The 17,976-nt window shown below is 37.0% G+C and overlaps 1 protein-coding gene across 1 annotated transcript in view; it reads left to right on the top strand.

The window, feature by feature from the left end:
* Positions 1–11,839, top strand: part of VAPA (VAMP associated protein A) — a 53,036-nt gene extending 41,197 nt beyond the window's left edge. The window contains exons 5-6 of the mRNA XM_037001057.2: positions 1,484–1,657; positions 8,443–11,839. Of these exons, the coding sequence (XP_036856952.1) occupies positions 1,484–1,657; positions 8,443–8,601 (333 nt within the window). The 3' untranslated portion in view covers positions 8,602–11,839. The remainder of the gene's footprint in view (positions 1–1,483; positions 1,658–8,442) is intronic.
* Positions 11,840–17,976: the final 6,137 nt, after the last annotated feature.

Genomic DNA, 17,976 nt, shown 5'->3' with positions numbered 1-17,976 from the left:
CCGCCACCCTGCCTCCCTAGCACCGGGGTCCCTGTCCCTTTAAGGCTTCCAAAAAGCGCTCGCCAAAAAGAGAAAAAAAGGGAAAAACGCGCGATTTCCTCCGTCCTCAGGCGCCGGTCTCAGGCACCCGTCCGCCGGTCCCGCAGGGAGAAACGCGGGATATTCTTTGTCCTCAGGCGCCGGTGCCAGGCACCTGCTCACCGGTCCCGCCACCCTGCCTCCCTAGCAACGGGGGCCCATCCCTTTAAGGCTTCCAAAAAGCACTCGCCAAAAAAAAACCGCACCGGTTTCTTTCCACCCGCCGGGAGCTGGGGGGAGGGGCGCTCGGGTCCCGCCGGGCCGGGGCTTGTATCTTACCCCCTTCGCAAGGCGCTGGGTTCTCGCAGGTGTGGATGTGGTCTGGATGTTGTCCTGTGTCCTGTGGTCTCTATTTTAGGAAGATTTTTCTTTGTTATATTTTCATAGCTCTATGTGTTTTTGGGAGGAGATTTCCACTGCTCTACTCATGCCGCCATCCTGGCTCCGCCTATTCAAGTTTTATCTTTTTATGTAAAATTAAATTCCTGACAAAAAATTTTAATTAGAAAGACGACTTGTTGCCCTAATGATGTTACAGTGTGTGATGGTATAAATGATATTAGGATGAAGGATATTGAGGCCCTTCAGAACACAGGCTCAGGAATACTTAGGCACCACCCTGGTATTTATATTGGTAAGTAGTGTCTAACTACTACCGTGATTCTGTATTGACTTTTATGTATTAAGGCAATAGCATTCCTAATGACTTGAAAGAATCATTTATGTTTGAGTTTAAGATCATGGAATTGGCTCCCTTTCCACCTATTAGGTTTTTTTTGGCCATGATACGTTCATTATCTCCTTTAATGTTTATGTCCTTCAGTTCTTTCTTTCCATTAATAGAAGTTAGGTTTCCTTTTGTTTTTCTTATGTAATCTCCTAATTTCATTGGAATTATTACAGTAATATCCCCCATACTTCCCTTCCCTCCAAGAACCTCATTTAAATTGCAGAATCAGAGCACTGAAAATGACCTTTGTATTTGGATTATAGTTGGTGTCAGTCATTCAGCATACTTACAGTGAATAACTGATGTTGGCCAAAGAGCTGGGTTTAGGGGTAAATACAAAGATAAATGACTTGCTCTCCCATCCTTTGAAGTATTGTGGAATATATGACACATGCTATGGTAGACGTAAGTACAAAGGGTTATGGGAGTAAAGGAGGGAGTGGGTTGCTTATTTTTGTCTTACCTAACTGCTAACATGTACTGATACAGCCCTTGTCAAGTTAACAGATGAGCATAATATTTGGTATTTTTAATTCTTACTCATAAAATGAAACTTTCAAAACTTTTTATTTAAATAAATTTTTGGAAAAGAAGGATATGGAGTTTGAATTTTTATTTGTTTAAAACCTGAATGGAGGTTTGGTCAGGTAAAAAATTTCTATCTTTGAAATACAGAATGATATGGAACCTAGCAAAGCTGTTCCACTGAACGCATCCAAACAAGATGGACCCGTGCCAAAACCACATAGTGTTTCACTCAATGATACCGAGACAAGGAAACTCATGGAAGAATGTAAAAGACTACAGGGAGAAATAATGAAGCTATCAGAAGAAAACCGACACCTGAGAGTAAGTTGTTGAAAATAAGTTGATGTAAATGAAGGCACAGAATTTGTGAATATTATAAGGCCATTTTATCTATCAGTTTTTTAAGTTCCCTTGTATGAGTACACCCTGACTTTTGCCTCCCACTGTCACCCTTTTTTTAGAGTCTTAACCATGGTTTCTGGTTGCCTGCAAGTTCCTTTCCTAGTAGATGTCTTAGTTGTTTGTCATCTGCCCTGTGGCGTTGCTAACTTCCTCTATCATTTGTACTGTCCTTCATATTCTGTGTCCTAGTCATGTGAACTGTCTAGACTGGTGATGGGCCAAATAGTAGTAGCCACTAGTCAGTCACAGGGGACTGTTGAGTTCTGGAAATGTGGGTTGAATTGAGATGTGTAGTGAGTGTTACAATATACACTAATTTCTTAGACTTAGTATAAAAAAAGTATAAAGTATCTCTTTTTCTGTGTTGTTAGTGAAGTAATATTTTGGTTATACAGGATTAAATAAAATATATTATTAAAATTAATTTTAGTTACCAGTTTCTTTTTACCTTTTTAGTGTGCAATTAGAACATTTCAAAGTATGTTTGTGGTTTATATTCTGTTGGCAGACAGGGTTGGGCTAGAGTATCCTGACAGAGCCTGTTTTATCACCCCTCTTGTTTTTGCTTTAGCTTAAGCACTTTGCTCTGACTGGAATCCCCTAAAATCCTGTCCTTGCCCTCACAGCACATCTGTACACCCATATTTGTCTCTTGGTACTCAGTTCTTGTCGTTTTTTTCAGTATAAGCTTTTCTAGGACTCACTCCCCCGAGAAGAGAAGAAAAATTGTTTTGGAATGCCTGTTGCCTTGGTTTCCACCATACGTCTTCGTTTTGTTGCTATTTGTTGGAAGTCTTTCTCCCTCTAGTGGGCAGTAGTTTCTTTGGATGCGAGGTCTGCGTTCATCCTTGCAGTCTTAGCACAACATGCATATAGTCAGTAGTCATACATGTATTTGAATGAATAAATGGATTGACTGGCAAAAGAGGACTGATTTGAATATGTGTGGAGTTTATTAATAATTTACCTTTGACAAATTTATTTCAAGACATGAATACCTTTACATTGCTTCTTAAGGCTTTATTAGATTTTCCTATTAATGTAGCTGATATAAAAATATAAGTAAATAAGCTAAATCATGCGACTTAATCTACATTTGATTATTCTGTTAAATTTATTTAGTAACTACATTAAGTCAAAGGTACTGTGTCTTGAATTGATCCGTGCTGAAATAATTTCTTTGGCTATTTGTACGTATTCCATAGTGTACTCCCTTAGGGCCCCCTTCTCCCAGCATCATCCCAGATGGTGGGAAGATTATCTCCATTTCATACGCACAGCATGGATTTTTACGGATGCTGTTGTTAACTTTTATCTGCCAGGACTTCCACAGTTCTGTTCTTTGATGAAAATTGCTCCTTAGCACGCTCTACAGATTTGTTCAAAAAGTCAGTTCGTCTCTTGGCAGGGAGGAAAGAAGTAGAAGTAGTAGGAATGGCACAGGTAGGGCAGGGCTGGGAAATGTAAGAGTGAATAGGGTGTGAGGGGAGTGGGACTAGATTCCTGATCTATACTCTATAGGCTGATGTTCTGTTTATAGGAGATGCTACTTGAAAAAGCATTCTGCTGTTTAAAAGACATCACGAGACAACCATGAAGACCACTGGTTTATAGATCAGTTTCAAACCCTTTAATATTTCATTCATAAGGCTCATCATAATTTGTTGCCAGATTAACTTTCTTAAACATGTCTGATCATTACCCCTTTTTATTCCTCTAGCCCTGTCGTTCTTAATCCACAGTGTGCATCTGATCCCCCTGGTGAACTTTTTTTTTTTTTGGTGTCGTTGTGAACTGCCCTTTGCAGCTGTTACAATTTTTTTTTTATTAAGGCATTATTGATATACACACTTAATGAATGTTTCACATGAAAAACAATGTGGTTACTACATTCACCCATATTATCAAGTCCCCACCCATACCCCATTGCAGTCACTGTCCATCAGTGTGTGAGATGCCACAGATTCACTATTTCCCTTCTCTATGCTACACTGTCTTCCTCGTGATCTCCCACATCATGTGTACTAAACATAATACCCGTCAATCCCCTTTTTTCTCCCTCCCCACATGCCCTCCCACACCCCTCCCATTTGGTAACCACTAGTCCCTTCTTGGAGTCTGTGAGTCTGCTGCCTTTTTGTTCCTTCAGTTTTGCTTCGTTCTTGTACTCCACAAATGAGGGAAATTATTTGGCACTTGTCTTTCTCCTCCTGGCTTATTTCACTGAGCATAAATAAGATCCTCCAGCTCCATCCAGGTTGTTGCAAATGGTAGGATTTGTTTCTTTCTTGCGGCTGAATACTATTCCATTGTGTATATGTACCACCTCTTCTTTATCCATTCATCTACTAATGGACACTTAGGTTGCTTCCATATCTTGGCTATTGTAAATAGTGCTGCAATAAACATAGGGGTGCATATGTCTTGTTGAGTCTGAAAACTTGTATTCTTTGGGTAAATTCCAAGGAGTGGGATTCCCAGGTCAAATGGTATTTCTATTAAGTTATTTGAGGAATCTCCATATTGCTTTCCACAATGGTTGAACTAGCTTACATTCCCACCAGCAGTGTAGGAGGGTTCCCCTTTCTCCGCATCCTCGCCAGCATTTGTTCTTAGTCTTTTCAGTGCTGGCCATCCTTACTGCTGTGAGGTGATATCTCATTGTGGTTTTAATTTACATTTCCCTGATGATGAGTGGTGTGGAGTATCTTTTCATGTGTCTGTTGGCCAGGTGAATTTCTTCTTTGGAGAACTGTCTCTTCATATCCTCCACCCATTTCTTAATAGGGTTATTTGCTTTTTGGGTGTTGAGGCGTGTGAGTTTTTTATATATTTTGGATGTTAACCCCTTGTCAGATATGTCATTTACAAATACATTCTCCCATATTGTAGGATGCCTTTTTGTTCTGTTTATGGTGTCCTTTGCTGTACAGAAACTTCTTAGTTTGATGTAGTCCCATGAGTTCATTTTTGCTTTTGTTTCCCTTGCTCGAGGAGATGCATTCAGGAAGAAGTTGCTCATACTAATATTCAGGAAATTTTTGCCTATGTTGTTCTCTAAAAGTTTTATGGTTTCATGACTTACATTCAGGTCTTTGATCCATTTTGAGTTTACTTTTGTGTATGGGGTTAAACAGTAATCCATTTTCATTCTCTGACATGTAGCTGTCCAGTTTTGCCAACACCAGTTTTGAAGAGGCTGTCATTTCCTCATTGTATGTCCAGAGGTCCTTTATTGTATATTAATTGACCACATATGGTTGGGTTTATATCAGGGCTCTCTAGTCTGTTCCATTGGTCTGTTCTGTTCTTGTGCCAGTACCAAATTGTCTTGATTACTGTGGCTTTGTAGTAGAGCTTCAAGGTGGGGAGCCTAATACCCCCAGCTTTATTCTTCCTTCACAGGATTGCTTTGTCTATTGGGGGTCTTTTTTGGTTCAATATGAATTTTAGAATGATTTGCTCTAGTTCATTGAAGAAGGCTGTTGTTATTTTCATAGGAATTGCATGTACTCTGTAGATTGCTTTAGGCAGGATGACCATTTTAACAATATTAAGTCTTCCTATTCACGAGCACGGGATGTGTTTCCATTTATTGGTATCTTCTTTAATTTCTCTCATGAGTGTCTTGTAGTTTTCAGAGTATTGGTCTTTCACTTTCTTGGTTAGGTTTATTCCTAGGTATTTTATTTTTTTGATGCAATTGTGAATGGATTTGTTTTTCTGATTTCTCTTTCTGCTAGTTCATCATTATTATATAGGAATGCAACAGATTTCTGTGTATTCATTTTGTATCCTGCAACTTTGCTGAATTCAGATATTAGATCTAGTAGTTTTGTAGTGGATTCTTTAGGGTTTGTTATGTACAATATCATGTCATCTGCAAACAGTGATAGTTTAACTTCTTCCTTACCAATCTGGATGCCCTTTATTTCTTTGTGTTGTCTAATTGCTGTGATGAGGACCTCCAGAACTATGTTGAATAAAAGTGGAGAGAGTGGTCGTCCTTGTCTTGTTCCCAATCTTAAAGGAAAGGTTTCAGCTTCTCGCTGTTCAGTATGATGTTGGCTGTGGGTTTGTCATATATGGCCTTTTTTATGTTGAAGTACTTGCCCTCTATGGCTATTTTGTTGAGAGTTTTTATCATGAATGGATGTTAAATTTTGTCATATGCTTTTTCAGAATCTATGGAGATGGTCATGTGGTTTTTGTCCTTTTTGTTGATGTGGTGGATGATGTTGATGGATTTTTGAATGTTGTACCATTCTTGCATCCCTGCGATGAATCCCGCTTGAGCATGGTATATGATCCTCGACGTATTTTTGAATTTGGTTTGCTAATATTTTGTTGAGTATTTTTGCATCTATGTTTATCAGGGATATTGGTTTGTAATTTTCTTTTTTTGTGTTGTCTTTGCCTGGTTTTGGTAATAGAGTGATGCTGGCTTCATAGAATGAGATTGGAAGTGTTCCCTCTTCTACTTTTTGAAAAACTTTAAGGAAGATGAGTATTAGGTCTTCACTAAATGTTTGATAAAATTCAGCAGTGAATCCATCTGGTATGGGAGTTTTGTTCTTGGGTAGTTTTTTGATTACCTCTTCAATTTAATTGCTGGCAATTGGTATGTTCAGATTTTCTATTTCTTTCTGGGTCAGCCTTGGAAGGTTGTATTTTTCTAGAAAATTGTCCATTTCTGCTAGGTTATCCAGTTTGTTAGCATATAATTTTTCATAGTATTCTCTAATAATTCTTTGTATTTCTGTGGTGTCCGTAGTGATTTTTCCTTTCTCATTTCTGGTTCTGTTTATGTGTATAGACTCTTTTTCTTGATAAGTCTGGCTAGGGGTTTATGTATTTTGTTTCGTTCTTGATTTTACTTACTTGTGCTCTAATCTTTATTATGTCCCTCCTTCTCCTGACTTTGGGCCTCATTTGTTCTTCTTTTTCTAGTTTCTGTTTACCAGTTTCTAGTTTTGATTAATTGTGAGTTTAGACTGCTCATATGTGACTGTTCTTCTTTCCTGAGGTAGGCCTGTATTGCAGTATACTTCCCTCTTAGCACGCCCTTTACTGCGTCCCACAGATTTTACGGTGTTGAATTATTGTCATTTGTCTCCATATATTGCTTGATCTCTGTTTTTATTTGGTCATTGATCCATTGGTTATTTAGGAGCATGTTGTGAAGCCTCCATGTGTTTGTGGGATTTTTTGTTTTCTTTGCGTAATTTATTTCTAGTTCAGTATCTTTGTTGTCTGAGAAGTTGATTGGTACAATTTCAAGCTTGTTGAATTTACCGAGGCTCTTTTTTTGGCCTAGTATATAATCTATTCTTGAAAATGTTCCATGTGCACTTGAGAATAATGTGTTTTCTGCTGCTTTTGGGTGTAGAGTTCTGTAGATGTCCGTTAGGTCCCTGGTGAACTTTTTAAAAATAGATATTAGGCCGTCCCCAGACTTAGTGAATCAGAATAATTAGGAGTATATTTGAAATCTCTTGCTGGAATCAAAGGTCATTGCTCTCAACCCAGGACTAAATAGCTTAAGAACAGAAAAACCCACAAACCCTCCGAAAATCCAGTAATGCAAATACAGTAATATAACATCAGGTAGAATCTTATAGTTGGTATTAGTAAAGCCCACTAGAGGTATCAGTGTGAGGAAAGAAAAATTAGCTTGCACTGAGGAAGTAAAAATCTGCCCTGTCACTCATGTTGGTGGGATGGTGGACACTGATAAAGCCAACTACATAGCTAACAGGGTTATCAGTAATTTTCCTCAAGGTCAGGGTCACACTGCAGCTGATGAAGTGTTTATTAACAACCTCCTGCTTAACTAGAGTGACTAGTGCTTTCTTACTGAGAAACCTTGTCCCCTAAGATCATAGACTGTCAGAAACCTTTGCTGTGTGAAACTTATCAGTAAGAGAAGCAGCCCACTCTTGTCTGGAGGATCTGAGCAGCCTTCCTTTCCAGTAAAGGTGCAGAGCTTCAGATGGGGGGTTTTGTATACATCATTCCACATCTGTTGTAATGGATTCTATGTCTACTCTGAATTCAGACCCAGTGCTAACCCTGGTACAGCCCTCCTGCTTCACTTTGAGCATATCAAAATAGTGTATTTTTGTCATCCTGAAATTACCCTTCTACCCAAATCCTATAAAATCCTGTCTCTTCCTTTGGTCAGATACTCACCTGGTTATAGTGAGTCAGTAAATCTAAACTTCAGACTACAGGTTTGTTTCTGGTAGTCTTTGGCTGATGGGACCTAGGACAGGTGTAACTGAGCTAAGATTACTGTGGGCTATCTTGGAAATAAGTGCATGCACAAAACTCTTCTTTTTTAGAGGGATTTGCCTTCCATGTAATACCTGATTTTTCAGTTTCTAGGAGTAAAACTTAGCTCCAGTTAAAAAAATCAGCATTATTGAGGTACGATTTATATCCCATAAAGACATCCATTGCGAGTGTACAATTCAGTGATTTTTTAGTAAATTTATAGAATTGTGCATCTGTCACTAGAATCTGGTTTTAGAGTATTTGTATCACCCTCTACAGTTTTCTTATGCTGGTTAACAGTTAATCCCTGTTCCCATCACCAGCCGTATGTATACTGATCTGCTTTCTGCCTATGGATTTCTATCTCTATAGTTTTATTGTGTGCATATTTGTTTTTAAAACCTTTTTGTGCATATATTTTTTTCTAGGATGAAGGCTTAAGGCTCAGAAAGGTAGCACATTCGGATAAACCTGGATCACCCTCAACTGCATCCTTCAGAGATAATGTCACCAGTCCTCTTCCTTCACTTCTTGTTGTAATTGCAGCCATTTTCATTGGATTCTTTCTAGGGAAATTCATCTTGTAGAGTGAAGCATGCAGAGTGCTATTTCTTTTTTTTTTTTTTTCTCTTGACCAGAAAAAAGATTTGTTTACCTACCATTTCATTGGTAGTATGGCCCTCGGTGACCATTTTTTTTGTGTGTACAGCGTCATACAGGCTTTGCCTTTAATGATCTCTTACGGTTAGAAAACACAATAAAAAAGAAACTGTTCGGCTACTGGACAAATTGTATATTACCAGATCATCACTAGCAGATGTCAGTTGCACATTCACTCCTTTATGAAATTCATAAATAAAGAATTGTTCTTTCTTTGTGGTTTTAATAAGAGTTCAAGAATTGTTCAGAGTCTTGTAAATGTTATTTTAATAATCCCTTTAAATTTTATCTGTTGCTGTTACCTCTTGAAATATGATTTATTTAGATTGCTAATTCCACTCATTCAGGAAATGCCAAGAGGTATTCTGTGGGGGAAATGGTGCCTCTTACAGTGCAAATTCTCTCCTTTACCTTTGCTAATATCATGGCAGAATTTTTCTTATCCCTTGTGAGGCAGTTGTTGACTGAGTTTTTCATCCTTACAATCCTTTCCCATGGTATTTAACATAAAAAAAAAATAAAACTGTTAACAGATTTCCTGCTCGGTAGCTTGTTTGTGTCTGTTGTGTCATTAGATGGGGATACTAGGGAGCCCACTGTTGGTAATCTGAAATACATAATGCACAATTTTATCTTTCATTGATACCTTTTTAGATACTATAGTATCTGTTGCTAAAAGTCTTCATCTGTTAAGGAAAGGAATTGATACTATTTCAAGCTGTTATAGGTGTTTTGGAAGATCAAAACTAGTTTTATGTATTCACAATAACATAAAATAAGCAAATGGCATGAGAATGAAAGTGCTGTAATTTTAGTCAGTTCATATGCATGCCTGTGGCTCTGCTGCGTTTACCTGAATCTTAACAGACCTGATTCTTAACAGATTCTTTTGGTATCTCCTCAAGGAAGACTGTTCTTCCTTAGTGGTTCTAGTCAAGTGCTTTTTAGCCAGCCTAATAATTCCTTTTGTTTTTATAACATTTCATAGTAATATTTAAAAGCAGGTATTTTTTTCCTGTCCAATTTGGTTTTCAAAGTAAATTTCCACTGTGGAAATTTGACATATCTGAGCAAGCCTTGGGAATTTTGTGAAAAAAGACTTTATCCTTTGCAAATCTACCTGTTACCATGTGAAGCACATTGGTTATAGATACGAATTACAGGGCCTGATACTTCCCACAATTAGTCTTATGTCTTCATGTATTTCACTTACACTATCATAGAAAGTTTTGGAACCAGAGAAAATACATTGTTTTTCTACTGATTACAATGTAATAATACAAGTGAGTTTTGATTCCTCCTGGAAAATAGGTGTTGGTTTTGTAAAAGATGCACTTGTCTCTGAAAGGAATATTGGACTTTGGGACTTGATGTGGTGCAGTTAAGTACGTTAGGCCCAGGTCTGTTGTGTACATTTATAAACGAATGAAATGTTCTAAAGTATTATGGTTGCCTTTTTTATTTTAAGTATGTTTTGAACTTGTCGGATCACATGTATTGTGTCCTTGAGCTCTGTGGTATCTTTTATAAAACCTCTTGCCTGTGTACAAAAGTTACTAAAAACAAGCACACGTAATAGCATGCTACTGCAGGTAATGTTTCCATTGTTGTATGCTTTACAGTCATGGTGAGATTTCCCTCTCTGATAACTGGAAAAACATGCTAACAAAAAAGTCTTGTATTTTTGTCCCATAAAGCAGAAATAGTATTTTCTTGGCTTAAAGCTTTTTATATAGTCAACATTATTGGTGATGAGTATCAAACTTGGTATTTCATAGCTATCATTTTTTAGAAGAATGAGGTTGTAAAAAATTTAGCAGAATCCCGTTTTATGGGAATGCTCCTTAGAATTCATTTCAACCCCTTTGTTTTATAATTGAGAAATCTGAGGCCTTTATGTGAGATAATTTTCCCCATGTCTCACAGGTAGGTAGAGGTAGAGTTGGAACCGGAAATCTGCTCTTCTGACTCAAGTTCAGTGTCTTTTCTGGTAACTTTGTAGAGGAAGATTGTCCTAATTTGACATGACTGAAATGATGAACATAAGATGCTGTTTGACTAGTGTATGTGAAATTTCCTATCATAAGATTGTGTAACAGGCTACTGTTGAATAGTCTCATGTATGTGTTTGGTTTTATTGTTTAGGCTAGAAATGCCTGCCCCTGATAATCGTAATAAATATTACGAAATACAGTGTATTTTTAGGTAGGCATTTTACAAAATGCATTATGCAATGGTTGGTTTTGAGATAGATTATAGTCTGGATAGCATCTGAAAAAGTATATATGAGCTTAACTGCTTTACATATCAGGAGATGCTCCGATTTTGTATAGGAGACTTAATTTCTCTTTTTAATTGCTGTATGAAATGTGATCAGATTATTTTACTACCAATGGTTACTTTGAAAGAGTCCAGCTATATTAATTGATAATATATATAGAGATTAAACTGTTTGTCTTTATTTCTTACATGTTTAGAAATTTTTGCTTTGCCTGCTTACTTGTGTATGTAAGCATGAGAGGAATATACCATGGCTAATACTGAAATCACAAGTAATTAAGGCCTTAAGTTCATATGTGATGCTAAATGCACTACCTTTATTTCTGTAACTAGTGGACCTTAACTTTCCCCATTCTTGTATTTACAAGAGACAAATTTAAGGACTGTATTTTTGAGTGTGTGGTATGTTATCTTTAAAGAAAGAAGGAACTAACACTTGGAAAAAATATATATATCAAATTCAAAAACTGATCAACTGAAAATAATATTCTTAATTTCTCCTTCAAGTATCTTAGCTAAAAAATTATCCTAAAATTGATACTGATACAGGAATTCGTTTTGGATTGTAATCATTCAAGATACACCACTTTGAAAACTAGTTGCATCAATATGGTAAAAAAAAACCACATCATTTAGGGTATATCCCCAAATTGTGTTATTCTGCCACTTTAAAAACCATTCAAGTAATAGTTTTCCTAGAACTTTGCACATTCCTAGTCAGCGATTTTGGTGTGTGCATAAATGTTAAAAAGTTGACCTTTATGAGAGGGAAAGATCACTGTTTACCAAATGAAAAAACAACAAAATAAGGTAAATGATCTTTATTTTCTAGCTTTCCAAGGAAATTAAACTACTGCGTGAATAAATAAACTGTTTAAAAATGTGGTGAAGTGTCATTTTCCTTTCCAAAAAAGAAAAAAAGGAATTGTATTTCAATAGATTATGATGGTTTGTATATTTATGTTTTATCAGGGGACTTGAGTTTTGATGGCAGATAGTCTTGAATAGTGACGTAGAGGTGATACCTGACCTTTCTAGTGAAAAATGGGTAAAGCTGCCTTTTTCAGTTCAACTTTAGATGGCCCACTCTTAGCAGCCAGGCTTCTGGAGAGTTCTGTACAGGAACAGTGGCCTCTTTGGAATGCCTGGCCTGATAGGGGTTGGTGCAAAGAAGTTTCAACAGCCATCCTTAAAGAAAATTTATCTTACTACATTTCTGATTGCAAAAATGTGTAGAAATAATTTCAGGGAATTTGGAAAACAAATTGTAGAAATGTAATGCTGAATATTGCTATCCAGCAGCATCAATTTGTATGAACATTTATTTTCCTATAATGATGCTCTTTTAAGCATAATTATAAATTACATACAACTTTGTGTTCTGTTTTTTAATTTTAATCACTTCTGTGATTTAGCAACTACAAAATAGTTTGCTTTTTTTTGTGATCACTTGCTTGGCCATAAGGTTATGAATATTTTATATATAATGTAAAGCTTGGCTGCTAGGTAATTCCCTATCTCTGCATACTCTCCTATTAATAACCATGTTTGTTTTAAAACTGAGTTGCTGGTTTTCTAGTTGTTCCTCCAAATGACACCCACTTTGAAAGAAGGTGCAGGGAACTAGTTTTTGTTTTTAGCAGTGGTATTCAGCTACAACACTGTTAACTCATGTGATGAGCTCAAAAAATAAAGATACTGTTGCTTGAACATTACCTCCAGAGATACTGACTTAATTCATATGGAGGCCTGGGATGGTCTGAGCTCCCATGGTTCTTATCTATAGTCAGACAGCTGCTTTATAAGCTTTTAAATGCCAAAGCCAGATAAAAAAACATTAAAGATTTCAGTTCTATAATATAGGGAAACTGCATTTCAGGATTCTTTCTATATTAATGTTAAAAAGTTACAGGAGTCACCTTTTAGGTATTGCTTAATGCAAGAGCTGTTTATGAAGTTTATAAATTGTTAAAACTAGGAGGTTTTTAACTGAGCTGTGTAAAAATACGCAATTTGAGAAACGGGGACTCAGTTTTAATTACTGCTATGCTGACACCCAAAGTGATTACTTACCCAATAAATTTATTTTGCCCATCATGTAATTCCCAAAGTATGAGAGGGTTTTCAAGCTTCTTATTACTTCATGCCATATTAATTTCGTGTTAACTCGTAATTGTCACTTACATCCTACAAAAGGTACGGTTCTTGTATGTGAGAAGCAGACAGAATTAGGATAAACATGCTTAGGTTTACATAGCTAATAACAAGGCAGGAGTTGGATCCTGATGGTCTGGTCCTAGAGCCCATGTCCTTAAACATTGTAATCTGCCATGTGGATGACATGGTCCACGTCAAATGTCTCCAGAAGAAATTAGTATGGTAATTTTATGATGCCCTTGATTCTCTTTTAAAGGCAGTTGTATCTACTGATAACTTTGTGAGAACTTTTGGCCTTAAATTTTCAGACTTCTCTCTCAAAGAAGTGAGAAGAAATAAACTGCCCATTAACAATCTCAACTCTTCAACAAAACCAACATGAACATTAATTACTAAACTGCATATTAGTGTATTAAAGGCTATAGGATTTGTAGAAATGGTTTATGTAACCACAGCTGGAGAACAGTATGACCTCGCTCTTTTCTATATGGTCCTTAAAGGTTTAATTAAAGCACGTGGCTGAATTTGATAGTTGTCTAAATTCTTGACACTTTATGGTTCTATGTAACAATATCAATATAGTTGAGAACCTTGAAAATAAGTTCGGGGGAGAAAAATTATTGACACCTAACTTCTAAAAAATGTAAGGGGAGTTGAAACTGCAAATAATTGAAATCTGTTATTCACACCCGAGCAGTAAGAATTCCTTGTTTTAGTACATTCTTTGTTAAAGAAGTAGAGGTTGGTTAGGAGTTTTTTATATACACAGTTTTAATACAGTTTTGGAGGGCAAACTTGATGTTTCTTTGTGTGTTATTTAACCCAAAGTGTATGTCCTTAAATGTACAGGATGTAGGTAAATATTTGGGGGTGTATATCAGACTTTGAATAAATTTAGGGAAATACTTTACTTGAAAAACCATACTTAAACGATAATCAGAGGAAAGTTTTGTTGCAGAGTATTTTTTGGGTGCTTTTGTGTACTTTGCCATCAATCAAGTGTCGTAAAATTGAAATAAAAGATCTTTTTATAAGTTTAATGATCATGTTTATCAAGTAAATTCTTAAGGGAAAATGCTCCTGCACTTTTGAGACAGCCCCCTCCCCCGACTCGCAATTTTGTCAGCTGTGCAATTACTCTTACCAAGAATTTTCTTTAAGCAATGATAAATAAATGCCTTAAGAATCTTAATTTTTAATTGGGTAAAGTGGTTCTTTTCTAAGGTAAGTGGTGGATGGAATGGGAATTTCATGGAGATAAGTATATTGGAATATATACTGAAAGTTTTTCAACATGGACTTTGGAAGTGCTGAAAGTTTGTTCATCCTTTCAATATTTGCGTAGTGATGTGATAGAAGGGGACAAGTGCTGTCACTGAGTAACAAATTTTGTACATCTCTGCGCTTAGTTGAAATAGTTGGTAAAAGTGTTCCAACAAATAGTGTAAACTACTTAATATGTAAACAGTTGTTTGCATCCAATTCTTAGATCTCTTTAACTCAAAAAAACATTGCAAATGCTAATAGAAAGTGATGTGGTGTGTTTGCATAATGTGCTTCCCATCCCATGGTGGTGGGGATAAGATGGGCGACAGCAGCTGCAGAAAGGTGTTTCTTTTCCCCTTGATATTTTTCATTATGAAATTATTCCAGATTTTATTTTTCTACATTTAATTTAGATCTCTAGGTTTAAGGAGCAAATCAAAGATAGTAACTGAAGCCCCCTGTATACTTTTCCCTGTTCACATTTCCTTCTGTCAGACTACTAACCTGAAATTCATGTGTAGCATTCTTGTCCATGGGTCAAGATCCTACCACATGTATGTATAATCAGATATAATGCATTGTGCATGTTTTAAAATGTGACTTGTGTCCTTCACTCAGAATTTTACTTCCGTTGCTCTACTCTCACCTTAAAGTTATTACTTGGAAGCCCTACAATTGGAAGTATATCCCTGTGTGTGTATATATATATATGTATGTGCTTCCTGAACTAATAATACCATTTCCTCTGCTCTACCAGCTTAGGCCCATGTAGTGATGTTTTCTCTTGCTGCCAATGCTAGAACTGAAATTAAGACACCAAACTTACCACTTCCTGTCCCATGGCTGCTGAAGTCACATCTCTCAAGATGGTGGTTCTAGGACTAAAATGAAGACTGACCACAGGACCGGTAGTTGGACAAATGTTGCCGTAAAAGTCACCTGCTGTGCGACTATATGTGTATATGCACCCAAAATTTTAGAAGTAAATTCCAAGGGACAGACGGATGTTCAAGTACAGGTGTGAGGTCTTGTTATTGTGTGTCCTTGCTATTAGTGTGTGCATGTGTCTTGCATGTTTTGAAAATGGACAAATGTCATAAAAATCTGGAGTTCCTATTTAAATATTAAAGGTTTGGGGGACAGGGCTTGCATTCCACATGTGACAATTTCCTGGAATGGAGTGCCAGTTTTACCTACAATACCCATCACTTCTTTTACACAGTTTTCATTTATTAGTTACTTGCTCAATCCCTGTATTCATTTGAATTTGTGACCCCCCTGCTTTAGATACTCATCGCTGGTAGGAGTCGGGGTGGGTGATTATATGAGGTGGGAACTTAAGTTCTGGAAAATGGGCTGTGCTCTAGGGGAACCTAATGTCAGGAGGCAAAAAATACTTAGACACTTGCTCCTAATCAACACGTAATTGGGCCCAGAATACCCGAGACATGGTCAATTGAAGCAGGCAGGAAGTTTGAGGAGCAATAAAAGCTACTCTTACGGAGTACCCATTGTATGTCAGGTACATTATATACACTGTGTCCTTCCAGAACAACAGTTGAAGCTTTTTATCAGAAGAGAAGAATGTGGAGAAGTGAACTTCCAGGCTCACTGTGGTGCACCTGTCACCATGCTGTACTACCTAAAGGGGGGGATGAACCGGTGACATTGATGGCGTTCAGTTAAATAAAAATGAGAGCTTACTTTGGTCTCAGTCACTCTACTGGCTCTATAAAATAAAACTCATTTCTGCTTTTGAGAATCGTGGCAATAAGAATAATACACCTAAAGCCCTATTAGGCACTGCACTAGTGGCTGGATGTTAGGGTGCGGTCACAATATGGTTTCAGAATTTAAGGTAATATGAAGTTCAGGCTCTTTATAGCTGACATTTCAACTGGCTAACCTAGATGAGCTGTATAAATGTCACAGCATAGTTTCAAATATTAAGCATAAAAGCTTGGGAAGGAAGCAAATCAAAGTGGTTAGGAGCCTGATGTCTGGAATGACATGGCTTGAGTTATAATTTTGATGTGGTCACTTAATAGCCTTGGGCATTTTATTTGTGCTTCAGTATGCACAAATACTAGGGATACTAGGCATGCCTACTTAATGGGTGTGAAGGGGATTGAAGAGCACAGCTCTTAGAGCAGAGGTTGGCACAGAGCAGACGCTCAGCAAATGTTAACAATTACCGTTCACGTACAACTGACGTGGAAAATCAGGCAGTTGACATTATTTGGGCTAAAATTAAAATGAGAAATCCATACTGGGTATTAGTTCTGATGTTTTATTTTTGAAGTTATTAGCCAGTTCTATAGCTGAAGGCATTCTCTGGCCATATGCAACAACCTTTCATTGGGCACCTGTAGAGGCGTCAGGAGAAACAGCATGGGTTTCAGAAAATGGACAGACGGACCTGGATCTCAGCTCCCCCTCTGATAACGTGCTGTTGGACAAAAAGCCCCTCTGAAGTGCTGCTTCCTCATCAGTGATACTGTCTGACTTTCACGCTCCTGATTTGTGACCCTGTAGGGTTGTGGTGAGGGACTGTAAGACATTTTAAAGAGCCTCACAGTTTCTGGTACATGGTAAACATTAAAGTTGGATTTTTGCTGTGTCCTTTAATCGTATATGAAAAAGATGGCAAGAATATAAAAGTTTTAATAGTTGCTTAATGGAAATCGATGATCTTGAGTTAGAAAATGTAAAAATACTTTAAAATTTAAAGGAGGAGGCTATTGGAGGTAGGCAGCCTGGGAGTATTAAGTGTGATGCACTTTTTTGATTTCTTTTTTCTGAATATGAAGGTAACACTTAAGTGATTATAGAAACTTGGAAATTATACAAACACATATATAGTAGAAAAATATCCCACTCTCGACAGCAGCTTTTTAAATGCCTAGTTATAAATATATAATTAATATTGTAAATATATTAAAAAGTATCAAAATCAATGTGTGTTTTTATAAGCCAATTAGCGAAATTAAGATAGTTCATTTTTATTTTTGAAATTGTTGTAAAAGTAGTACAAAAACATCCATACACCCTTTAGGCAGATCCATCAGTTGTTAACATTTTGCCACATTTGCTTTATCTTTGCAGTCTCTTTCCATACGTAAGTACACACACATTTTATATGTACACGTACATATATGCCCATGTATGCATTCTAAGGTATAGCTACATGTACACACTGCATATTAAACCGTGAATATATATGTATATGTACCCATGTTTTACTTCCTCTTTAAAACATATGTATGTATATGTACCCATGTTTTGCTTCCTCTTTAAAACATTCAAAACTAAGTTGCACACAGCATCTATATATTACCCTAAACCCTCCCGTGTGTATTCCCTAAGAATAAGGCTCTTTTACAAAATCATTATAGTTATCAACTTCGGTAAACTGCACAGAGATACAACACTCATGGTAAATCCACTGTCCTTGTGCCATTTACTGCATCCGCTCCAGGACAGAAGCCAGGCTGGGTCACGTTGTACAGTTGTCATGTCTCTGGTCACCTTTGATTTGAAACAGTCCCTCAGCCTTTGTCTTTGGTTGCATTCTGTTTTTGAAGAATATAGGCATCCTT

This window comes from Manis javanica, chromosome 9 (genome assembly GCF_040802235.1).
Source record: "Manis javanica isolate MJ-LG chromosome 9, MJ_LKY, whole genome shotgun sequence".
NCBI lineage: Eukaryota > Metazoa > Chordata > Mammalia > Pholidota > Manidae > Manis > Manis javanica.
Note: the sequence above shows the minus strand (reverse complement) of the source record. Positions and strands in the feature narration are given on the sequence as shown.